Source organism: Panicum virgatum, chromosome 2N (assembly GCF_016808335.1).
Source record: "Panicum virgatum strain AP13 chromosome 2N, P.virgatum_v5, whole genome shotgun sequence".
Taxonomy (NCBI): Eukaryota; Viridiplantae; Streptophyta; class Magnoliopsida; order Poales; family Poaceae; genus Panicum; species Panicum virgatum.
In genome coordinates, this window is record NC_053146.1 from 29,745,224 (window position 1) to 29,769,988 (window position 24,765).

At 46.5% G+C, this 24,765-nt stretch overlaps 1 protein-coding gene, 1 long non-coding RNA gene and 1 other non-coding gene across 6 annotated transcripts; 1 reads left to right on the forward strand and 2 right to left on the reverse strand.

Annotated features, from left to right (window-relative positions):
* Nucleotides 1-1,095: 1,095 nt before the first annotated feature.
* Nucleotides 1,096-4,587, reverse strand: LOC120660191. Of its 4 annotated transcripts, XR_005669423.1 has the most exons (4): nt 3,821-4,587; nt 3,354-3,613; nt 2,292-3,278; nt 1,096-1,432 (listed from the first exon to the last, which is right to left on the reverse strand). It is a non-coding gene; the product is annotated as an uncharacterized LOC120660191 (long non-coding RNA). The 4 variants fall into 4 exon arrangements; XR_005669425.1 differs by having other exon boundaries at nt 2,292-3,259; nt 3,354-4,584; XR_005669424.1 differs by having other exon boundaries at nt 2,292-3,270; nt 3,354-4,584.
* Nucleotides 4,588-19,540: 14,953 nt separating this feature from the next.
* LOC120663220 lies at nt 19,541-19,649 on the reverse strand. Its single transcript, XR_005670438.1, has one exon. It is a non-coding gene; the product is annotated as a small nucleolar RNA R71 (small nucleolar RNA).
* A 1,164-nt stretch (nt 19,650-20,813) lies between these two features.
* Nucleotides 20,814-21,371, forward strand: LOC120662523. The gene has a single exon (XM_039941655.1). The coding sequence runs from the start codon at nt 20,814-20,816 to the stop codon at nt 21,369-21,371; it is 558 nt and encodes a 185-aa protein (XP_039797589.1).
* The last annotated feature ends 3,394 nt before the right edge of the window (nt 21,372-24,765 follow it).

Below are 24,765 nucleotides of genomic sequence, written 5' to 3' on the forward strand. Positions count from 1 at the left end.
CCCATGGGATTTTCGCAGTAAAGGTTTTTAATGAGCCAATGTTAACACAAGTATATGTCAGTATTTCTAGTTTTCCCCACAGGGATTTTTATGGAAATACAGAAGACATCGATTATTCTATTAAACTCATTGAGTTAATGGAGTAATCATCGGAAGGAAATATTCCTCTTTTTTTCTCACTGGGTTTTTGAGGAATAATGAAAGTTCATTGATCTAAAGAATGATTCGGCCAAGGGGAAGTGTTACGAATTATATATTCGTTTGCCCTCATCCTTGACACGTTGGTCAGGGAGGCAGTTACCAGGCGCCCGTTCGGTCTCGAACGGTTGCCATGGAGTGTGCGTGAGTGATGCCTGTTGGTGGCATCTGTTCGTCATGTATATGTACATACAGAAAGATCAATGAAAGGCTCTCTGGTTGTTGCTTGATTTCATTTGTCTACTTGCAATCTCGTTTACACTTTCACATTATTTTCCGTTCTCACACGGAAAGCTAAACGGAATGTGAGATGTGCTCTGCATATGAGATGCCATCTCCATTTGTGTCCTTGTTCTATTTTCACATGAAACAATTGCGAAAGCATCAGGTTTTCCATAAGCGAGACCATTTTATGCGAGTCAGGCTGTAAGCCTATTTTTGAACTTGGAATGTTAATTCATAATTGCAGTGTTGCGTTGCTCCGGGTGATAAAAATTTGTTATAAGAATTATTTGTAATAGTTGATTTGCCCATATAGTGATATAGGTGGCAAAAACTTCTAATGAGAACTCAAAATAATTATAGTCAAATAAAACATATAATAAATAACATCGTTCCAAACAATTATAATCCAATGATCAATATGCTTATGACACATAAATCTCTACTTGAAGCCCATAATTTTAAAAGTACATAAAGAAAGAAAAATCAACATATTGATCAAACTTCACTTATCTTTTAGGTGGGTTTGCATGCCATGAGTACCGTTGAAGGTAGCTAGTTAAACTCTTAACTGTGGCAGAATTTATTATCTTATTGCGATATCTGCATTTGCAAACATAGGCAATGCACGACTTGATGGCATGAATTCCTACTCACCTTAGTTAACAAAGGATATATAAGAAACAATCAAATATGCTTTCCTTAGTGACTTCTACAATAATCCAATCACATTTACCTGCAATTCTATTGTGATGACATGAATGTTGGTCATTAAATCGGTTCAAAAAAAAATGTTGGTCATTAAATTAAACCGGATGAATTTTGTTTCAACATTCATTTTTTTTTTCTTCCGCCTCCAGATGTAGCCGTTGATCATCTTCGACCTTTCACTGTTCCCTTTCCTCGTGTGCTCATCTTTGATTCGTTCTCCACCTCATACAGCACAGGATCATGCCGTAGCCAATACTAAACAGATGGTGCTTGTAGTTCGACTTGCCACTACAAACATGACCTATTAGTGGCAAAAAAGAATCTTAAACAAAGAAGGAAAACATGTGTTCTAGCTTATAAGACGTGCTCAAAACCCTTTGAAGAAAACATAAAAGAGAGTATTAGTAACATAATCGATCTGGAAATAGCCCAAGACACATTTTTGAGAGTGAAGCTTCTAACTTAAAAAACTGGCACATGCTTTCTTTGTCATATTGCTATGCATGGATACAAACACTGCAGCTGGATGTAAACTAAAATCAGTCACACAACATGGCAGCATCTTGACTGCTATAATGGTGAAAGGAAATGACCATGTTCTTTATAGCATATCTGTAGTACATATGTACTCTCATTGCCGTGTTCCAAGTAGGTTGCATATGATACATGTATGCCTTTCATTTTTCAGTTTTATAAACAGCAAAAATTCCTCCATGCTTTCTGAATAATTTGCAAAAACATCACCACTCAAAATTAGAGCTTTCACGCTATTTGTTATTGGCCAGTATCTGAGCAGGCCAACTGTCAATGAAGTTTCCAGCTTTGACTCCTTTACAAACTGGGTCATACAATAGGTTAGCTGTTAGTTGCAGATAGAAACTCAACAGTCCCTGTTCATGATGTCTATGAAATGCATGTCCCTCCTTTATGTACACCTCTTCAACCAATAACAAGCTAATAAATAGCATGAAACATAAAACTTGAAGAGCTAACCTCTTAATTACTAAATTCCAACCAACCAAGTTATAATCAGCTATTCAGATCAAAGTTGCAAAGTTGCTACGTGCAACTTAATCATAATTTCCTGACTGATGAAGCAATATGCAAGAAGAGTAAGCATCCAAATAAATAGGAGTAAAAATCTCAAAGTTTAAATTTACCTTGAGAGTATTCAGAGCATCAGAAGCAATATTGAAGTTTGGCAATTCAATGTACTGGAAATCAACTTGTTGAAGCTACTTGACTCTAGTAGCTTCTCAAACCTACATGAAAGAGCACTACAATATCAAATGTATGAAAATTTGATCAATTGACAAATTAATTAAACCATCTATTTCCGTGCTTGCTCAACTAAATAAACACACAAAATTTGAAGGGAATCCAATATTCATCTGAAATAGGGATATTTATTCAAAAATAAAATGCTTGAGCAATCTTTATTATCACTTAACATGAGAAACGGATTGGATAATTTAAGAGGAAGCCAATTTTAATTTCTAATGCCATTTTACATGGTCGTCCATTGTTACATACCTAAGTACATCACAATGGAATCCATTAAGCCAGTTCAGTTCAGAATTCACTTCGCGAAAGCCCAAGCATTCATAACATATAGTGTAGCAGTAAATTGATTAGCTGGAGTGATTGCTGGTTAATTAAAAAGCAGGTGGGGGTCAAGCAATCTACGGATACGTAGCTATTGTTACTACCCTTGTAGATGCGAGGATGCAGGGGTGCATCTTTGCAGCTTGTACTGCATGATTTCTGCGGTGTCTCTCTTTCTTGGGATCAAGCGCATGTCGCTTGGCAACAGACATGGTAGCAAGATTGCAAAGACGTGGTGCCCATCCACTTCACCACGCTGCCGCAGCCATCCCACCAGTACAGCCATGGCTGGACGTGGTGCCCATCCGCTTCACCACGCTTCCGTAGCCATCCCACCAGCACCCCCAGGGCTGGCCGTGGTGAGCAGCACCACCTGGACTGCTTCTCGGATGAGGTGCAGAGCTGCAGGAGTGCCAAGCTGAACGAGCCTGCAAGTGGTGGGGTAGTACTGGTGGTGTCCGCTGGCATCGACGCACCGAAAAGCGGAGGGGCCGCCGGTTCCAAGAACAAGTCCAAGCCGACCCTGCGTTGGCACTACGACCCTGTGAAGCATCCCTTCACATTCGCCATTACGGAAGCAAGTGCAAAATAGCAACAAAACATGCTGATCCACGTACCTCGCGGCCAAATCTGGCAGAGACAAAATCTAGATGAGGCAATCAGTCGAGCACCTGTTGGACAAGGTGTTGAAGAATTCCTCCACCAGGCAGCGCTGGGGTCGGCGTTGCGGGCGGGGAGGGACAGGATGGCGTCGCTGGCGTGCTCGGCGGGGAGGAATGCGTCACTGACAGATGCGTGCGGCCGACCCGCCTCGGCGGTGGCGTTGGGCGGCCGGGGTCGGCAAGCGCGAGGGCGGGGGCCGGGGGCGCTGATGACGCTGGTTGGGGGCGAGAAATTTTGATATTTGACACTCAATTCGCATGCCTCACGCAATTTGACACTCAATTCGTAGACTTTATGAAATATAACCTCCCGCACGTGAATTCTTTCGATTTAAGGGTTTTCATCCATTTTTCTCAATTTCTCTAATTTTCCTCTTCTTTTTCGTTTTACAACCCCCACAAAAATACGATATTGCCCTCACCTTATCCTTCCTCTCCCGGGCGCCTCTGTCCTCCGCCTCTGTTGACTTCGCTCTGCCCGTTCTTCTCAATCGTCGGCATCCTCTGCTAAGTCCTCCGCCGTCCCTCATCCATCGGCCTCCGCTCCCATGGCCTCTGTTGCCCCTCCGCTCTCGCCACCGTCCTTCCCATGTGCATCCTGCTTGTTCACTAGAGCGCGTCTTGCACCACATCTCGCGGTCGTCCATCAGTAGGGCACGCCGTTGTCTGCGCCCCCGGCTAGTGCTGCACACTGCGGTTCCACTCCAGCGCCATTGCTTCATGTTCAGTGGGTGTCCACGCAGCTGCACCGTTGTTGCTGCTGAATGAGCTCTGCGCACTCGCGTTGCTGTGCACCGCAGCAGCCGGTCCTTGTACCGGCGGCCGCGGAGCTCCGGCCAGGTCTCCGAGAACGCGCGGTCCTCAGCATCCGACATGATGGGGAGCTAAGCAGCCGCGGGACAAGCTCTGCTAGCCGCTGGAAGGTGGGTGCCGCACTTCGCCAGCCGCGAGTAGGAGCCGACGCGCTCCGGCGACCACAGGCGGGAGTAGCGCGGGCAGGAGCGAGCCGCGCTCCACCGGCCACGGGCGGGAGCGATCAGCCCAAATGTTCATGTCAGCAGCGCAGGTGGCATCTGCGAGGCGAACTCCGGCGGCAACCGCGGAGGCAGACTCCGGCGGCCGCGCGGGCAGGAGGGAGCCGAGCAGCGCCGGCCACGCTCCGCCAACAGAGAACAGACAGCGAGGAGGGAGAAAGAACAAATGCACGGGAGGGATAAGGCCAGCAGGCTAATTCCTCATAGTGCAAAGAGACAAGGCTAGGGGCAATGTGGTCTTTTCAGGGGTGTGTGAAATGAGAATGAGAAGAAAAATCAGAGAAATTGAGAAAAATGGATGAAAAACTCTTGAATTGAAAGAATTCGCGTGCGGAAGGTTATATTTCAAAAGACCTGCGAATTGAGTGTCAAATTGCGTGAGGCATGCGGATTGAGTGTCAAATATCGAAATTTCTCGTAGGGGCGTGCTAGTCGGCCATGCTGCTCCCATCCCCCATGCGCCTCGCAGGCCATGAGCGCTGGTGCCCGCCTGTACAGGCGGCGGCAAGCTCCGCAGGCTGCTACGCTGCGCTCGTCGCTCCTCCGCGCCCGACGTCCGGTGGCCACGCCGAGTTCATCCTCTACGCTCCTGCACGACGAGTGCCAGACCGCCGGTGGCCACGCGAGCTCCTCGTCTCCGCCCATAGCTTGCGGGTCCGCGCCGACCGCACCTCTTCTCGCCTCCAGCTGCAGCTCGCGGCCTTCACACTTGCTCTGCCCCACGCAGCTCCGTGCCTGCCTATAGCCTTGCTTCCTCGGTGTAGCGTCCGGTGACCCCCGCAGGCCGGCGGCATGGGTCCAAGACCCTGGGGCGCGGATGGCGCTGGACGCCGGCGGGCGCAGATGCCGGGCACAGCGGCCGAGGGGCCAGCGGTCGACCGGGACACGGGTCAGGGCCGGCTGCAGGCCTGTGGCGTGTGTGGTGTGGCGAGGGCTGCGCGAGGCGGACAGCGGAGCAGCGGCGACAGCGAGCGCTAGAGGGAGGCAAGATCGGCGCGAGGGGAATGTTGGAGTGGCGGCGTTGGTGAGCAAGAGGGGGAGGCGAGAGCGTTGGCGCGAGGGGCAAGGGTCAGGGATGCGGTGGTGGCACGGCGAAGAATGGGGGATGGGCGGCGGGGGCGAAGGAGGGGGCAGGGGTGCCCGGGGGTGGAGGAATCGTCGGTCACGGTCGTGGGGAGCTGAGGCTGTGTTTAGTTCACGATTTTTTTTGAGTTTGAGTATTGTAGCACTTTTGTTGTTATTTGGAAATTAATATCCAATTATGGACTAATTAGGCTTAATATTCATCTCATCATTTCCAGTTGAACTGTGTAGTTAGATATTTTTTCAACTATATTTAATGCTCTATGCATGTGTCCGAAGATTCGATATGACGGTTACTGTACAAAAAATTTTAGGAACTAAACATGGCCTGAGAGGCGAGGCGGGTCGAGGGAGGAGTGAACGGGCGAGATCATACTGGATGACGAATTGACGATTGGACGGGGAAGATGCGATGCGGGCAGACTCGCGCGCGCGGGGGAGGGGGGGCTGGGAGCGAAACCACAGAGGGGTAAACATCTACATCGTTCTTTTTAGGGTTTTTTGGATTCATGCCATTATAATTTTCCAACTTCTGAGATATGCCATTACTATTATTCACTTCTTTGAACCATGCCATTTTATACGTCTTTGATGCTCTTGGACCCACTGTTGTCGCTCCTTAAGTACCCATTTTATCCCTTGTTTATCCTTGGTAATGACATAAATTTAATATCAAAATCACTAACCGTCCTAACCCCGAACTAATTATTGTTCATTTTCACATTTGCACATATATTTTGGAGGAACTTCGTTTTTGCAGGTTTTTGGCCTATTTTGGAGCATGAAATGACGAGGCCCGTGATCGAGCGCTAACACGGAGAAAGACGAAGGCCAAAGCCCAAAGGAAGGACCAAAGCCCATGTTGATTCAAAGCCCATTCATGCACATCCATCCTCCAAGAGAGCCCAAAGGACCAAGCCCACAAAGATGAGATCAAGATACTTCAGGATTAATCAAAGCAAATGAAGATTTAAGAAAGGATTCCCTATCCTATCCTTTCCTCGAAGGTATCTTCAAGATAACGATGTCCAAAGGGTTGCAATCGTGAAGGACATAAACTCTAGAAGATGTGAGGAGTCTACACGAGAAAGATGAGACCGAGGCGGGCCCGAAAGAGGGTAGGCCGACCGGCCTAGGCCCATGAAGCCGGCCGGCCTTGCCCGTTTCTGAGGTGGTTCGGCCTCCCCTTCGACCGGTGGCTTCCTCGGCTTATAAATAGCTCACACCATATTCAACTCGGGGAATCAATCCACCCAAAACTCGACGAAAACCTAGGGCCAAGGCCGGAGGGAGACGACGGCCGCCGCAAGTCTTCGAGGGTACCTAGGAGATGGCTTAGGCCACCCCTAGCCGCCATGGCCTCCCTGCGAGGTTGTGCCATGGTGGAGTTCGGGAGTCATCCCCAACATTCGTCAGGGGTATGTACACACACGATGGTGATATCAATCTACTATTTATTCTAGTTGTCTCGACTTTGGTCTACTTCAATGCATGCTTTCTTTCTCATATGTGATGCATCCATATGTTCATAGTAAGATTAGATCTATTCGTGGTGATTAGTCTATATCTTGCGGATACGTTGAGGTAGCGTGTTTTAGCTAGTTGGTTGATTACCCCGGTGTGGTGACAACATGGCAGAGGGAAAAATTCTAGCGACGACATGATATGGAATAGGATCGATGGTGAGTACCATGGGAGTCGTTGCGCGGCCACCAAGAGGAGGAGCTTCGAGTAAGAGCACTTGGTGGGCGTTTGGGGTAAAGCTTTGGGAAACCTTAGGCGTCGACATGCACCTCGCACCGGCGACCTTGGGAAAGTAGGCTGCTTGCGAGCCGCCTTTCTGAGAGATGATTTCGTGTACCTTTAGTTGAGATACAATCTATGTTTTGATCACCTTTTTGACTAGAACTGTACCTAGAGACGATAGGCCCTAGCTCCTTGGTTGTGTTATCTCATCTAAGGTTGTGGGTGTGATGAACACTTATGCTTCATTCATATCTATCAAGTGTTCAGTTTATATGCAATCTTCGCTTCATGTTTAGGATATATTCGATAGATTAGATGGTAAACTCTAGTCGGTTCACTTCCGATCCACGGATTGATAAACCTTGGGGGGAGTACTCTAAGGGAAAAGCTACCACGATCCGTGCGCTTGCGGTACGTAAATTGGGGCTCTAAGGAGTGTCAACAAGCTTTTCTGGCGCCGTTGCCGGGGATCGGCAACTCGAACCCTAGGGAGATCTATCTATCTTTTTGGACTAACCCTAATTTCATTATTGCATATATCCTGTATTTCTTGTTTGTGTCCATGAATGCAGGTAAAACCCTAGACACAAAGCGATTGAGAAGTTCTCAACGTCCGTACTTTGACAAGTCCAATCTCACTCAAGCAAGTTGATGGCTACGTGAAGACCCGCTCTTTAGTGGTAGGTGCTAACTTTTGTTAGTGGCCCAGCATCCGCTATCGAGCCCACACTCAAAACAAGTAAAGATGAAAAAGGTATGTCACCGTGTCAACTTTGGCTAATGTCTCTTGGAGATTTCTTTGTCCAAGCCATAGGTGATGAAGTATGCCCAAAAAGAAAATCGTGCGATCGGATCATCATCATCTCTAAAGTACTGCTGTTGTGATGAGATTTTCATCCATGATCAGAGAAGTACCATGAGAGAAAATTATATATTATAAAGCTCCATCAAGCCTTCTTCCCAACGCATCAAGAATCGTGAATTTTGGAGATCGGTGTGAAGAGTTATGGTAAAATCTTTCAACGCTGCGCGTTCTGAAATGTCTCGGGACAGAGCGTAGTGCCGGAGTAAAAAGACCATAACTTCTTCATCCGGAGTCCGTCTAGGATCAATGACTACTCGTTGAAAAGGTAATTTCATAAGGCTTTCCATGGAGTAGAATTTTGGTACATATTCCGTGCGGGATGATCAAGGAATTCAATGAATAAGAGGCAGCAACAAACAATGGAGAAAGTGATGACGATGTCGCAAGATGTTTGGAGGACCTTGTGCACAAAAGTTGATGATTTGAAGTCGACCAATGCTGGAGGTAACAAGATTAGAGGAACCATGATGCCACCCATCTTCTCCATGGGATGCTCTAAAAGCTTCTAGTCGAGTACAATCAAAGAAAGAGACCACTCTGATCATCGACACAAAGCACGAGAGCCTCCTTCGATCCTGACATCTTAGGCAAAGCAAAAACCATGGAGATAGACCATTGGAGCCATGCTACTCGCTGGTGAATCAATGGTGATGACCTTGAAGCCAAGGATGCACAACAAGATGCTCCGAAGACCAAAAGATCAAGATCATCGACATCTTCGGATTGATTCGTAAGAAGTCATTGTTATCATCAATATTCTGCTCGACCTCAGAAGAAAATTGTAGTATATTTTTGGATATTCAAAAGCCCCATGAAGTTGTAGTTCCAACGAATCAAGAATGAAGTCAATCAAAATTTCCCACAAGAAGTTATGGCCAAAACATCGAAGGTCGTGGACTCTGAAATTTTCTGGACAGCACGCAACGCTAAAGTAAAACGGTCATAACTCTCTCGTTTGGACTCTGTTTAAAGCGAATGATCACTTGTTGGAAAGTTAATTTCATAAACTTTTCAATAGAGCTATATGTTGGTATATGTTCTATTCTGGACACAGGGGAAAATCCACGAAGGAGAGGCGAAGAGCAACGTGACGAGAACAAGGTGAAGGAGATAAGGATAACAATAATAAAGAGGAGCTTGCGCTGTGGTTTCATCAAGCATACATGATCGAATTCAGAAGCTCAGGACAAAATAAGGGCCCAAGGACGTTGGCAAATGAAGGCACGAGTGACAACATTCAACGCATGAAGATGTTAAGAGCGAACCATGATGGATTACTAAAGGCGTCATCAATACAAGCTGCATGGACAATTCGAATTCTCGCACGAAGGACCATGGCTTCACATCAATGAGAAGGTATGTGAGAAATTAAAGCTCTATGACTTTAAATGAAGCGCTTTGCGGGAGGCAACCCGTTCATTTTATTTATCTATTTATATATATTAATATGACCATCTACATTGCACTCTTTAATCGGAATATCAAGTAACATTGTACCATTGCTCTAACAAAAACCACAACTTCATGTTGTTCTTTCTAAATGTTATTGAGGGAGCACTTTGTTATTTGATCTTGGGAAACTTGTAGACCTTTTTGTGTGCCTATTAGTGTTTTGAGTCTTTTTCTTTGTGTCTTTTTAGAGAGATTTATGAAGCATTGCACCACCCTTTGATTCTAAACTTGTGGCTAGTTAACTTAGGCTAACTTTTGTTTTGTTTTAGACCACCTCATCATGTCATATCATTTTGTTCACCACCCCATGTTGCATTGCATACCATGTTGTTCGTCTCACCCTTGCATTGCATTGCATGTTGCATTTAAAAAAAACATTTTCTAAAAACATTGACTAGCCTCACTTTTGAGATCCTAAAACCCTTAGGAAAACCACTCATAGAGCAATCCTAAAACCATAGGTTATGTTTTTCTTTCAAAAAAAAATCTAACTTTTGTTTCTCTCTAGTTTTTTTTAAAAAACCACCTTAGATAGAATTTGTATACCCAACACTCTCTCTTCAAAATTTTTGTTTTAAGCCAAAAATATAGGAAACCCATAAACCTACTTCTAAGACCTTGTTAGTTCGGTTGCTTGTTCCTTTTCGATAAATAACCTTTTCATTGACAAAAGCCTCACTTCTTATGAAGTGTCGCAAAGGCTTTTTGTCACTCTTAACAATTGTTTTTGAATAAGCTAGTTGCGGAACAACATCGAAAGGTCCTTTCAACCTTGCTAACACTTGTTTTTGCTAACTTTGCATTTGCACTTTGCATCCATTCCATTGTTCATGCCCTCATTTTGCTAGCTTGGTCTCAATCTTATTGATGTATGCTTTCCTATCATTGTAATGCTTATCATGATAGCATTTATCTTTTGCAATCTTGTGTAAACGTGGTGTTTAAAATTGTTTGCGGACCTCCATCTTTAAGCTCTTTTGACCAAGATAGCAATCCATTTTCCTCTCATGTGCATACACACACCTCCCACTTGCATTCTCATACACCCATTAGGTTTAATTTTCACTAGACTAATTATGCCACAAGTTAAGTATCTTAGGGGATGTTTTTGGTTTGTTGGCAATTGTTTCTACTCCCAACTGTCACCTTGGGGTAGATTGTGCACTTGAATTGTTTTGCAGGCATGACAAAGTGTTCCCATGAATTCGTGATCAAAGAAGAAATCAAATTCGTCAACATCTCCAAAGTTCGAGAGCAAGCCCCGCTGTTTTCATCAAATTTTGCACATGAACAGAGATGTACAAGGAAGAAAAAGTTGATATTCAGAAGCTCCATGAAATTCCCGTTCCAACGCATCCAAGATCAATGAATTTGAAGACCGGTATAAGGAGATATGGCAAGAACATTGGACGTTGCGTGTTCTGAAATTCGTCGGGACAGATTGCAGCGCTGAGATAAAATGAACATAACTCTCTTGTTCGGAATCAATTTTGGGCGAATGAGGACTCGTTGGAAAGGAAAATTCATGTACTTCGCAATGGAGCAATGTTTCAGTACATGTTCTGTTCTGGAAATTTAAAGAAAAAATTTGTGAAGATGAGGTAGTAATGGGACAACGAGGAATTAAAGGAGGCGACGACGATGTGAAGCAATGATTGGGACCATGACGTAGTATAAGAAGAAGTTGAAGAAAATTGACGCAACAAAGGTGAAGACACATTGAAGATGATATTCATACACATGAGGGAAGGACTTCAAGAATTGCAAGATGGTCCATCTTCTCCTTCCACGCTTAGCAACATGCTAAGCATGGGGGAGGATTTCGTGGACAAGGAAGAAAGATCTCATGGAGTAAGATAATCATGGTTGCCACAAGATGCTCATGATTCTTCTTCCTATGCTTAGCACAATGCTTAAGTATGGGGGAGGCCGCGCTACACTTCATTACGAGCATCGAGAAGGATGGTAATTCTTCCTCAACTCTCTCTTTTTCTAATGCTTGTACATATATGCCTTCAACCATAGATGCAACCTTTGTATATCTCTCCCTATAATAACATGGCTACTAGGAGTACAACCTAGATTTGTTTTTGTTTTCAATGAATGATAACCACCATCACCTTGAGCTCACCACGATGATATTCTTATATGCTCTTGCTTATGAAAAGTAATGAAAGTTGCTGCTTTGTTTTACCTACGCTATGTTGTATATAACTTGACCATTTACTCTCAATTAAATGGAATTAAAATGATTAAAATACCGGCTCTTTTATTTGTGGAGGTTAAATGACTAAATTCTAGACCCACATATTCTATGTTGCTCTTTGATTTAAGTCTACCGATGACCTTACACCTTGTGTTGTTTAATTTGAAAACTTAATTCCTATGCTATCTACATTTGTGAATCTCTTGCAAAGTTCTACCTACTAAAGCCTATACATACATATTCTTTCATGATGAAACCTTTAGATTGCAAACTTATATTTTGACGAGTTGGATTAAGATTGATTTCTTTGGTATGAGACTAAGAAGCTGGCCATTCCATTTTTTTGTGTAACCTTCTTTTTGCTAGCCTATTTATCCATGCATTGTGAGTTTCTATTTCGGGAATTTTGCAAGCCTCGCTGGATATCCACCCTAAACCAAAAATATCTTTTTGTGATTACCTCCTTGACCACAACCCAATTTGAGTATATATTATTATTTCGACAGAATCAAAAGAATCAAAGGCACCATATAAAGAAAAATTTTGGGAGACAAGGCTCCCCGGAGATTCAAGAGGTTCTACGAAGAAGAAGGTGAATTTGAGATACTTACCCTAGCTAATTGGTTCTCCCACTATTCATACTCGAGGACGAGCATTTGTTCAAGCATGGGGGGATGGCTGGGTAAGTATTCTATGTTATCAAAAGTTCTAAGGAGCAAAAAGAAAAAAAGAGAAAAATAGAAAAATGAAAAAAAGAGAGGAGAAAAGCAAAAAGAAAGAAAAAAAGAAAGAGAAAAGAAAAGAAAAATAAAAGAAAAAAAGAGAAGAATAAAATGCTCCTTAGCTCTTTTTGGCTTTATTAATTTTCCAAGTTACTTTGAAGAATTATTCCATATTCAAATTTTCCAACCATGTGCAATCCGATAATGAGAACTTCATTTGTGTCTCGGGATCATCCATTTGCCACTTGCACATGTTCACCTATCTAAATGTGTGTGTTTCATCTTTCTCCCTCTCCAACATTATTTTCCAATGACCTTTTTGACTAGTCTCAGTAAATCCAATAGATCTTTCTCTTAGTTTGACAATATTTCAGATATAATGTTTTGCTAGGATTGTTTTGACCTACCAAGCTCCACATAAGCCTTCCACTTTTATATATGAGTAGAATAGGTTGAAGACAATCTAATGTAGGCTTGAGAGACTTGATGAGATGAGTATTTCCATGATCTTTTGCAAGAGAACCTCACTTATGTTTGATATGCATTCTTTTGAAAACTCTTCACGATGAAATAAGGTAACGGTTTGAAGTTCGCTTAAGTTTGAGAGCATTGCATTTATTTATTATTGTGGCTTGTTCTTTAATTGCTAGTCTATCTTCCATAGTCAAAAAGTAGCCGGTCACAACATGAACTTAAATGCTAAATACTTGAGAGAGCAATATGTCTTGTTATGTATGACTAAGTGCAGAGAGGACATTGAGGGGCAACGCTGATTTCTTTATAAGCAAAGCTCCTGGACTTACTCAAGGACGAGCAAGGTTTAAGCATGGGGGAAATGTTGGCGCTCTTTAAGTACCCATTTATCCCTTGTTTATCCTTGATAATGGCATGAATTTAATATCAAAATCACTAACCATCCTAACCCCAGGCCTAATTATTGGTCATTTTCACATTTGCAAATATATTTTGGAGGAACTTCATTTTTGCTGGTTTTTGGCCTATTTTGGAGCATGAAATGATGAGGCCCGTGATCGAGCATTAACACGGAGAAAGACGAGGGCCAAAGCCCAAAGGAAGGACCAAAGCCCATGTTGATTCGAAGCCCATTCATGCACATCCATCATCCAAGAGAGCCCAAAGGACCAAGCCCACAAAGATGAGATCAAGATACTTCAGGATTAAGCAAAGCAAATGAAGATTTAAGGAAGGATTCCATATCCTATCCTTTCCTCGAAGGTATCTTCAAGATAACGACGTCCAAAGGGGTGCAATCGTGAAGGACATAAACTCTAGAAGATGTGAGGAGTCTACACGAGAAAGATGAGACCGAGGCGGGCCCGAAAGAGGGTAGGCCGGCCGGCCTAGGCCCATGAAGCCGGCCGGCCTTGCCCGTTTCCAAGGTGGTTCGGCCTCCCCTTCAACCGGTGTCTTACTCGGCTTATAAATAGCTCGCACCTTATTCAATCTCGGGGAATCAATCCACCCAGAACTCGACGAAAACCTAGGGCCAAGGCCGGAGTGAGATGACGGCCGCCACAGGTCTTCGAGGGTACCTAGGAGATGGCTTAGGCCACCCCTAGCTGCCATGGCCTCCCTGCGAGGTTGTGCCATGGTGGAGTTCGGGAGTCATCCCCAACATTCGTCGGGGTATGTACACACACGATGATGATATCAATCTACTCTTTATTCTAGTTGTCTCGACTTTGGTCTACTTCAATGCATGCTTTCTTTCTCATATGTGATGCATCCATATGTTCATAGTAAGATTAGATCTATTCGTGGTGATTAGTCTATATCTTGCGGATACGTTGAGGTAGCGTGTTTTAGCTAGTTGGTTGATTACCCCGGTGTGGTGACAGCATGGTGGAGGGAAATATTCTAGCGACGACATGATATGGAATAGGATCGATGGCGAGTACCATGGGAGTCGTTGCACGGCCACCAAGAGGAGGAGCTTCGAGTAAGAGCACTTGGTGGGCGTTTGGAGTAAAGCTTTGGGAAACCTTAGGCGTCGACATGCACCTCGCACCGGCGACCTTGGGAAAGTAGGCCGCTTGTGAGCCGCCTTTCTGAGAGATGATTTCATGTACCTTTAGTTGAGAGACAATCTATGTTTTGATCACCTTTTTGACTAGAACTGTACCTAGAGACGATAGGCCCTAGCTCCTTGGTTGTGTTATCTCATCTACGGTTGTGGGTGTGATGAACACTTATGCTTCATTCATATCTATCAAGTGTTCAGTTTATATGCAATCTTCGCTTCATGTTTAGGATAGGTTCGATATATTAGATGGTAAACCCTAGTCGGTTCACTTCCGATCCACGGATTGATAAATCTTGGGGGAGTACTCTAAGGGAAAAGCTACCACGATCCGTGCGCTTGCGGTACGTAAATTGAGGCTCTAAGGAGTGTCAACACCCACTCGCAGACCCGAATATTTTCGTATGGCCCAAAATACCCCTGCTGCTTCTCTTCCTTCACTCAGACACGTGGGGCCCACATGTCGGCTTCTCCTCCAACCTCTAGCCTTCTTCAACCTCCTCCTCTCCACCACTACCCGTTGCTCACCTCCGCCCCTACCCCACACCGCCGCTGGCTTTCTCCTCCCGCCGGGCGAGCTCCTTCCCCCGCCGGGCGAGCTCCTCACCTCGCAGTGAGAGCCCCTCCCGTGCCTGGCCTTGCGCGGTACACTGCTGCCACACCCTCGTCCGGGCTCGCACTGCCACGCCCTCTAGCAGGTTCGCCGGCGCCGCAGACTCGCCTGGCCTCACGTGGGGCCGCCGCCATTGCGCCCCCGCCATTCTGTTCGCCCGACGGAGCTCCACACCGTCCCGCCGAACACCAGTACGAGCTCCCCGCGCCGCCCGAGCTCCAATCCACCCACGTCGCCCTGAGCTTCACAGCGCCGCCCCGAGCTCACGGCGTCGCACGCGGTCACCCCTCCCGCACCCGCACTGAATCTGCAATGTTGAGCTAGAAGGAAGAAGCAGCAGAGGTTGAAGAAGAAGCTGACATGTGGGCCCCATGCGTCTGTGAGTGAAGGGAGAGAAGCAGCAAGGGTATTTTGGGCCATAAAAAATACACGGGTGTGCGACTGGGTCCAAGAGCACCGAAGACGTATAAAATGGCATGGTTCAAAGAAGTGAATAATAGTAATGGCAAGTTTCAAAATAGGTGAATTATAATGACATATCTCAGAAATTGGAAAATTATAATGGCATGAATCCAAAAAAACCCTTTTTTATATATATAGTAGTAGATTTCATTTGAATGATAACACTAACGGCCTGCTTGGTTTGGGGATTAACCTCATCCGGAATCTCAGCTGATCCCGCTTGGACTGGTCCCTTGCAGGGTCGGATGGTTCGATTGGGCCTGGTTAGCGGAATGGAGGGTTTGGTTTGTGGAATAGAGTGGACCAGTGCGATGGATGTCTGGTTTGGGGAATAAGTAATGAGGTGCTAATTACTTGTTCCGTTCTGCAAACAACCAATGTAAAAGAGAGAATTACATGCACACATCCACGTCACATTCTGTGTTACAGTTTTCACATCTATCTCAAATACATTATTAACACAGTAACTTTTGGGTGACTACATATAACAAAGAGTTAAATACACCAGTGGTCCTCGAACTTGTCCCCAGATGCCACTTAGCTCCACAAACTCGCAAAATCAAAACCTGGCACCCTAAATTTGTTAAGTTGTGCCACTTAGATCCATAACCCTTCAAGTGGTATGAATATATGAAAAAAAAGCCTTGAGTTTCATCATCTTCTATATCTACATCCTCCGACCGGCCCACCACGCCCGATGCCATGCGCTGCTCACCTCCGGCCGCGCGCCGTTCACCGCCGGCCGGCCCGCCTTGCCTGACGCCGTCCGCACCCCTGCTCCTCCGTGCTGCCACGCGTGCCGCTCCGGCCGCGCGCCGCCCGCGCGCCACTGGATCCACCCGCCAGGCGGAGGGACGGGGCCTGGTTCTGGCGGGCGGCGAACCTCGAGCCGCCAAACCACGGTGGGCCGCGGCGTGGCCACTGCACCGCCATGGCCACGTGCACTAGAGGCCACGCTGTGCACAGGCCACGGTTGCCGCCGCGCGTAGGCCACAGCGAGGGGGCGGGGAAGGCGCGCGCGGCCCTTGTTGCCCGTATTCGCCGCCGGAGAGGAGGGAGACGCGGCAGACATGGAGGGTCCCGCCTGGCCGCCACTCCTGCGTAGGCCGCTCGCGCCGGCCGCCGCACGCGCGGATCAGCATGCCGGCCACCGCGCCGCCATGGCCACGTGCACTGGAGGACGCACCGCGCGCAGGCCACGGTCGCCGCCGTGTCGCTCGAGGTGGGGGGGGGGTGGCGACGAGAGGGCCGATGGAGCTCGAGGCGAGGGGGCCGGGAAGGTCGCGCGCAGCCCTTGTCGCCCGTATTCTCCGTCGGAAAGGAGGGAGGCGCGGCAGAGAAGGAGGGTCCCGCCCTGCTGCCGCTCCTGCGCAGTCCGCTCGCGCCGGCCGCCGCACGCACATATCAGCATGCCAGCCTCTGCTCCCGCCGCATGCTCCTTCCACCCGTGCGGATCCGGCCGTGTGCGGGGCCGACAGATGGCAACGAGCGGTGGAGCAAAGCCGAATCCGGCCGCCGTCGTCGTGAGAGAGGAGGGAACGAGGCTCTGCCGCTGCTCTGCGTAGGGTACTGAGCAAGGGAAGGAGGAGGAGTGCACGGTGGGGGAGAGGGAGCGTGGAGGGCCGGTTGTTGACGGTGCTCAAGTGCCATTTTCAGCCGTCAACTATACTCAATAATAACGGAAAACAACATGCCTTACTCACATATTTGTATCACTAATCTCGCTCCACAGTTGTTTTTGAGTTTTGTACATTTCAGATGAGCAAGAGCGGAATAAGACGAAAACACGCAGGAGACGCCATACAACTACGCAGAATATTGCATCCGGCGTCACCCACTTACAAAGAGGGCCCATCTGGCAGAGCAAATGGGCGCGTCACACATAATGCATACAAGGAAAGATATCAGGGCCCACATGTCAGCCTGCCAGAGAAGGATAAGGATGAGAGGCAGCCAAGTGGGGCCGGCCGACCCCCTGGGTCGGCCGAACCTGGACGACCTCCCGTCCAGGTGCATTTCGAGGAGGAGTCGCCCCCAAGTCTCCTGATCACCTTCCATACGTGCATTTGGCGGGAACCCACATCCACTAGTATAAATAGGGCCCCTCTCACCCCTCTCAACACACACGGACTTCATTCCATTCTCTCCAAGAAGGCTCTCCTCTCTCTTGCTCTCTTAGCTAGGTAGTGGAGCTAGGCTAGTTCTCTTTAGCGAACAAGTCGTCCTCGGGGTCGTTGAGCAATCCTCAGCTCCAGGTATGGCTTTGTATCCGACTTGTTAGACTTCTATTCATAATATAGAGTTTTGCCATGGTTGCTTTACTATATTGATAGTTTATCAATCCATGCTTAGATAGTTCATAAGTTATGCTACGGTCTTGGATAGGCCAGATGATATGGCTACGGGTAGAGGTTCGTTGTGCTTTCAGGCTTGATCTAGTGTTTTACTCGTCCATCCGAAGGGTGGGAGACCTGGGGGCACTAGAGTAGTGACTTCATACACGAGCGTGGTGCTCGGGTATACGGGATCCTTCAGATATGACCGTGCTCCACGGTGTGATAGGGGTAGACGGCAGGTGGTGATGGCCCTGTCCGTCCGGCGTAACAGCAGTGTTGCGTTTAGCGTACTGCCCGACGTTCGGGTTCAGTGTAGGAGTTCATGCAAAGAGGTAACAGGACTGGATGTACTCCGGTGCGGGACCTTCTCCCCGCTATCCCATTTTCCTGGCACCTGCAGTCCTAACCATGATCTAACATGACCCCAGCTTTGGGTAGAAGCACTAGGACACCTAACCTAGCCTATGCTCCAGCTGACTTGACGTAGGATAGAGTAGTTCTTTGTTTTATAGTTTCTCTCCTTTATTCCTTCCTCTTGGAGTGTGGATGTGTGCTGTGTCGCATTACCCTTGCTTATTCTTTATCTGTACTTACCCCTGTTAGAGTATTGCCTATTGCTTGAGGCACAATGTCATGGTTAATGTTGAGTACAATACCTTTGCCGCTGCCGTCCTTTGGGACACAAATAAATGGCGATACCCTTACTCCCCGGGTGAAATGCTACAACAGTATATCCGTGCGCTTGCGGATCCATCTGTAATCGTATTGATTATACCACGAGAGAGGCACCCCTTGGGTGCAGTTGCTAGGATAGGTTCGGCGCCCTCATTTCTAGTGATTGCACTAAGGACTGCCAACAGGCATTTCTGGCACTGTTGCCAAGGATTAACTATTCCAAGTGATTGCTCTAAGAAATGTCAACAAGCATTTCTGGCGCCGTTGCCGGGGATGGCATGTGAACAAAGATATTGTGCTGATATTAACTTAGACCTTGTACTCAGGATATAGTCTTTACTCTTTCAGGCTAATGTCACTTTATGTCTTCTTTTATTTTTGATTTGAAAGAAGACAGGGGTAGTGTATGACCGGTTTCTCCCTGCCGAAAAACTACACAGACAATCCAGAGAGTCTCGTGAGAAGGGCACGACCTCGTGTCATTCCTCCTCTCGCTATCCTCCTAGCACAGAAACCCATTTCAGAAGCACCACTCGTTCTTGAGGCTATGGCTGAAAAGACACTCCGTGAGTTCTCCGTCCCCTCCACCGACAATGTGGCCACTGGCCCCAACATCAGTGTCGGGACCTGAACTTCGAGCTCAAATCAAGTGTCATCAACATGGTGTAGGCTAGCCCATTCTGTGGCAAGCCGAACGAGGACGCAAATGCACATTTGCAGAATTTTCTGGAGCTTTGCGACACCGTTGTCATACGGGATGTCACCACCGACGTTGTCAAGCATCGTCTGTTTCCCTTTTCCCTCCCGGGGAAGGCGAAACAATGGTTTTATAAAGAAAAGGACTTCGACACCTGGGCCAAATGCTCCAAGGCATTCCTCATAAAATTCTTCCCGCTGGGTAAAACAAATGCCCTGCACGGGAGAATTTCAAGTTTCCAACAGACAAGGATGGAATCCATCCCAGAAGCTTGGGAGAGGCTGTAGGAATACATCCTGGCTTGTCCTCATCATGGCATGGACGAGTGGCTCGTCCTGCAAAGCTTCTACAACGGGCTCACAATGACATCTCGAGCCAATATTGATGCCGCTGCTGGAGGAACCTTCCTCGACCTGACCATAGCCAAATCCAAAGCATTGGTCGAGAAGATGGTCTCCAATCAGGGGTGGAGCGATGAATGACTCCAACCCCGCACCAAAGGCATGCATACCGTCAAAGAGACAGATATGATTGCCGCGAAGCTGGACCTCCTAATCAAGAAGATGGAGGAAGGGAGCAAACAACCGATCCATGCTTTCGTTTACGCCATGGGTTCGCACTTCACGAGCGAAGTCTGTTGTAATGATGGACACTTGGGGAACGACTGCCCCGAAACCCATAAAGACTGCGCTTACCTCAACAACAACAACGGGTACCATCCACAACAAGGAGGCCAGGGGTGGAACCAACCACGTCCACCTTTTCAGGGAGGTAATAACTACAATCCTTCTTATAATTTGAATTTCAATTCAAACCAACCTCCCTTGAGAGAACTTGTTCTTGGCCAAGTTAAAATCAATGAAAATATAAATAAAAAGCTTTTGGCCAATAACAAATCCCTGGAAAGTTTAAATGTAAAGTTTGAAACTTTGTCTTCAACTCTTAAAAACCAGTCAAGTTTCAATAAAAAGGTTGAATCTCTTCTTGCTCAAATAGCTGCTTCTGTTCCTGTCTCTGAGAATGTTAAAGCAGTGACCACGAGGGGTGGTAAGTCCACTCATGATCCACCACACCCTAACCATGTAGGAAAAGCACCGGCAACCCAAGAAGAAGAACAACCAATAGATCAAGAAGAAACCAGGGCACCAGAAAAGGGACTATATCGAAACCAGTTTCTTGCCGTTCCCCACCGGTAACAAGAAGGCAACCGTGGATGAGCAGTTTACCCGTTTTGTTGAGATGATCTAGAAGATACATGTTAACGTCCCTCTACTAGACGTAATGCATGTACCGACCTATGCCCGATATATCAAGGGCATCATCAACAACAGAAGTTGTCAAGCTCACGGAAGAGTGTAGCGCAGCTATACTCAACCAACCCCTGGAGAAGAAGAAAGATCCAGGATGCCCCACAATCACGTGTTCAATCAGGGCACAACACTTTGGCCATGCCTTGTGTGACTTAGGAGCAAGTGTCAGCGTGATGCCAAAAGCCGTCTACGACAAGCTAAACTTCACACAGCTCACACCAACCCCAATGCACCTCCAGCTGGCAGACTCCTCGGTACGGTATCCAGAGGGGATTGCAGAAGACATATTGGTAAAAGTTAGGGACAACTTCATCCCTGTTGATTTTGTGGTCCTGGACATGGACATTTCCAAGGATACACCACTTATTATAGGAAGACCATTCCTAAGCACTGCGGGGGCACAAATCAAGGTTGGAGCCAGAGAAATCCGCTTCAATATCAACGGCAAGGAAGAAAGGTTCCCATTTCAGCCCAAGGTTGAGAAATGCTCTATGATCAAAATCAAGTTTGGGCCAAATTCACGAGGCATACAAGAAGTCGTGGTAACACCACAAAAGAAGGACAACATGGTCAGCCTCATGAAAGAAGTCATAAAGGAGGGTAAGCATGAAGAGGTGGTAATACCAGTCCAGACTACTCCACAAGATCAACCCTCCTCATCAAGAGTGAAAAAATCAGAGAAAGCACAGCAATCCGTCACTGCTCCTCCCAGGACGGGTGCTCAATCGTAATCAAAGAGGAGTCGTGCACGTCGGACTTTAAACGACGCGCCCTTGCCAAAGGTAAATGGTATTTATCTCATATTTGTTTTCCGCTTTTCAACATCTTCTTTGCACCTTATTTGTTTTTTCTCCACTGCATGTTTGAAATTTTCAAAATTGTTTTCTGCATGCTGGAATTTTTCTAGCATTTTCCCTTTTTACAAAAAGACCAAATTTTTTTTTTGAGTTTTAAAATCCTTTGGGAAAAATAATTTGGACATCTTTTCAAGCAAACTTTTGGCCGTGCACCATATTTTCAAAGTTCATAACCGTTGTGGAAGCATCAGGCCGAAGGGGGGCACCAGGGGGCCCACCCTGGGGCCGGCTGACCCCACAGGTCGGCCGACCCAGGGCCAATGGCTCCTGGGCCCCACCTTCTCCAACGGCTCCATAGCCATTGTGGCTTGCCTCTCCACTGGTGCATGCGCCATCTTCTCTTTAAATAGGGGCCGAGAGGGGTGTTGAGCTCTCCCATGCTCACACTCACTCACACTCCCTCTCACACATTCTTGCTCGGGTTTCCATTGAATTTTGGCTCAAGTTTGGTTTCAAGAAATCTCTCTCTCATTTCTTTGCTGCAAGATCATCTGCTCATTTGAAGGAACAACTCTCGGGTAAGAATTTCATTTTGATTCCGCTAACATAACCCGAACCGAGTTGTTCTCGTTCATTCTTGTTCGCTCTTGTTGCAAGCATCAAGGGTGTAGGTCAGAAACTTTGCGGAGCTATCAAGAGGATGAAGAGGTTGGGCTCGTCCCGTTCGCAGGGCGAGTCGAGCTCTCATCATTCCCCCGAACCTGCACCAACACCGACTACAATGGATTATGAGCAAGACGAACAAGAAGAACAGTTCGAGGAGCAAACTGCAGAACCGTAAGCCGAGGACATGGAAATAGATGAAGATGATGCACCATACCTCAACTTGCACGACGACCGCGAGCGTCAAGCCTACGCCATGATCAAGAATCGAAGCTTTGGTCATACCAGAGCCTTCGATCTGGACCTTCTCGAAAAAATAGGTATGGACATTGACTTCGCTCATGTTTGGCATGCGGTTGGATGGGATGGTTTTGTGCCCGTTGAGAATGGTTCTCGTCTCCTCACCATTCAGTTTTTTTGCACTCTTCGGGAGGTGGACGATGGTGTTTCTTTACGACTTTTTGGAGTTGAACGCTATTTTAATTGGATAAATTTCAGTCACCTCCTTGGTTTTAGCGTGTGCTTGCCGATTTCCCTTGTAAAAGCTTGTCGCAGTTTTGATCGACATGAGTTTTGGGGTTTGATTTTGGGTCAAGTTGTTCATGGCAAGTTTGCACCTCGGTGCAATTACATTCAAAATCCGACTCTTCGTTTGATGCACAAGTGGGTAGCTATCACTCTCTTTCCAAGAGATGATCCACGACCAGTGCGGAACGATGAGTTGATGATATTATACGCCATGGTCAACAAGATCCGAATCTCCCCCGCACAAGCAATGGTTAAGCAATGGCTCATAAATTTTTGGATGACGGGTCCTATTGAATGCACTTCTTTGGTTACCCACATTGCATCAAACATGGGAATCTTAGATGGGAACCCTGTTCCCTTCATTGAGGAGCCCCGTGTTATGATCGATGAGGCGTACTTGGTTCAAGGCCACACGCTCAAGAAAGGCCCGGATGACTCCTTGATTTTCTTTTCGCTTGGTTATGCAAATGAAATCCCATTGCCAAATGCGGGGTATCATTTGAATAACAGCCGTTCGCTAACCCCTCTTGTTCCACAAGAGGAGAGCCGCCGGCATAGTGTTTCTGGTCTTCCTGGCAGGGTTACAAGAAGTAGGGCCAGAAGGGAGGAATTCATGCAGCAGCAACCTCAGCCTCAACCACAGCAATATGGGGCTGGAGGTTCGTCATGGCAGAGTGCCAGCTCCACTGAGTGGGCACAGCAGGCCTCAGAGCACCGGTCCCCCAGTTCCTGCTCCAGCGGACCCCCGCGACGTACAACTTCGTCCAGAGGTTTTGCCACTCTGACTCGACAGGTGGGCGAGTTGAACGTGCGCACCACCAACATCGACGAGTCGCTGGGCCAGCACATCGAGTCAACACAGAACTAGCAGCGATACACTGGCGAGAGGATCTGCAACCTGGAGCAGCAATAGCAGCAATCCCAGGAGGAGTGGAGGGCCTACTACCGTTGGGCTGGGTTTAATCCCAACCAGCAGCAGTGAGCCTGAAGCTAGCTTGGGGGAGGACCCCCATGAGAGGTACCTTGTATCAAACTCTATCTTTACCTGCTTTTCAAAACCTTGCATGAAACCAAACAAAAATTTGCAAAATTCTGAAAATCCATAAAAAATTGCATAACTAAAAACAAATAAAAATTGACAAAACCTTTAAAAACCCAAAAATATTTACTTGCTTTCCAGTATGTGTAGTAAGCATGTATAGTTTTTCCTTGTTGAGATGATGAATAGTTGCTCTGTTAGTTCCTTTCATATGCCTAGTTACAACCTTGTGCTCTCCCTAAGTTCTGAGTTTGGTGGCTAGATGTTCAAACCTTAAGCTTGAAACTTGTGGGTAGCGAAAAGCAGAATTCGAATCTAGGTTGTTGTGAGTTATGATATGGCTATGATCTTCTCCTACGTGATGCTTGATATCCGGAGTATTTCTTTTCAAAAATACAAAAAAATAGAATAAAGTTCCTCGGTGATATGCAATTCCTATCCAGAGCCATATGAGTTACAAGTTTGAAAAGCCTTTCTGTAACACCTGGTTTATAAAAGGACATAAACCGAGCAATCATATACGTGCCAGGATCAAGTCACACGTATATACAACAGAATGAACAGTATATCACAGCACATATCACGTAAAAAGATATAATAAAGCGAGTACAAATGTTATTTATTACATAAATGACAAAATGTCTGATACAGAATTTGCGGAAACGTAAAACATATACGAAAACTCTCGTTGAAGCTTGGCACCACAGGGACGTCGACTGGGAGATGAACGCCTAGAAGTCCTCGTACTCCTGGTAGCTCCGGGTGAACTCCCTCGTGTCGGCAGGAATTGAGCAGCAGTAGGGTATCCCAAAAAGAACAAGAGGAAAAAGTAGAGGAGGCAAGTGTGAGTACACAACTTGTACTCAACAAGTATAACACAAACTATGAGGCTCTAAGGTTGGCTGACTCAACTGCATTAGCTTTTAAGTCTTGGCAAAATTTTATTAAATCTAATTACTACAAGTTGATGATTTACCATAAACCCAGTTACATAGCAATTAATCAAAATTAATTATGAACTACTGAGAACCAAACCAAACCAAACCAAACCAAACCACCCGGGGAACCCCCCTAATCAAAGGAGAATGACCCCACTAA

What these genes read in the sequence shown, in the direction of transcription:
- LOC120662523 (XM_039941655.1), top strand. Translation starts at nt 20,814, where the DNA reads ATGCCAAAAGCCGTCTACGACAAGCTAAACTTCACACAGCTCACACCA.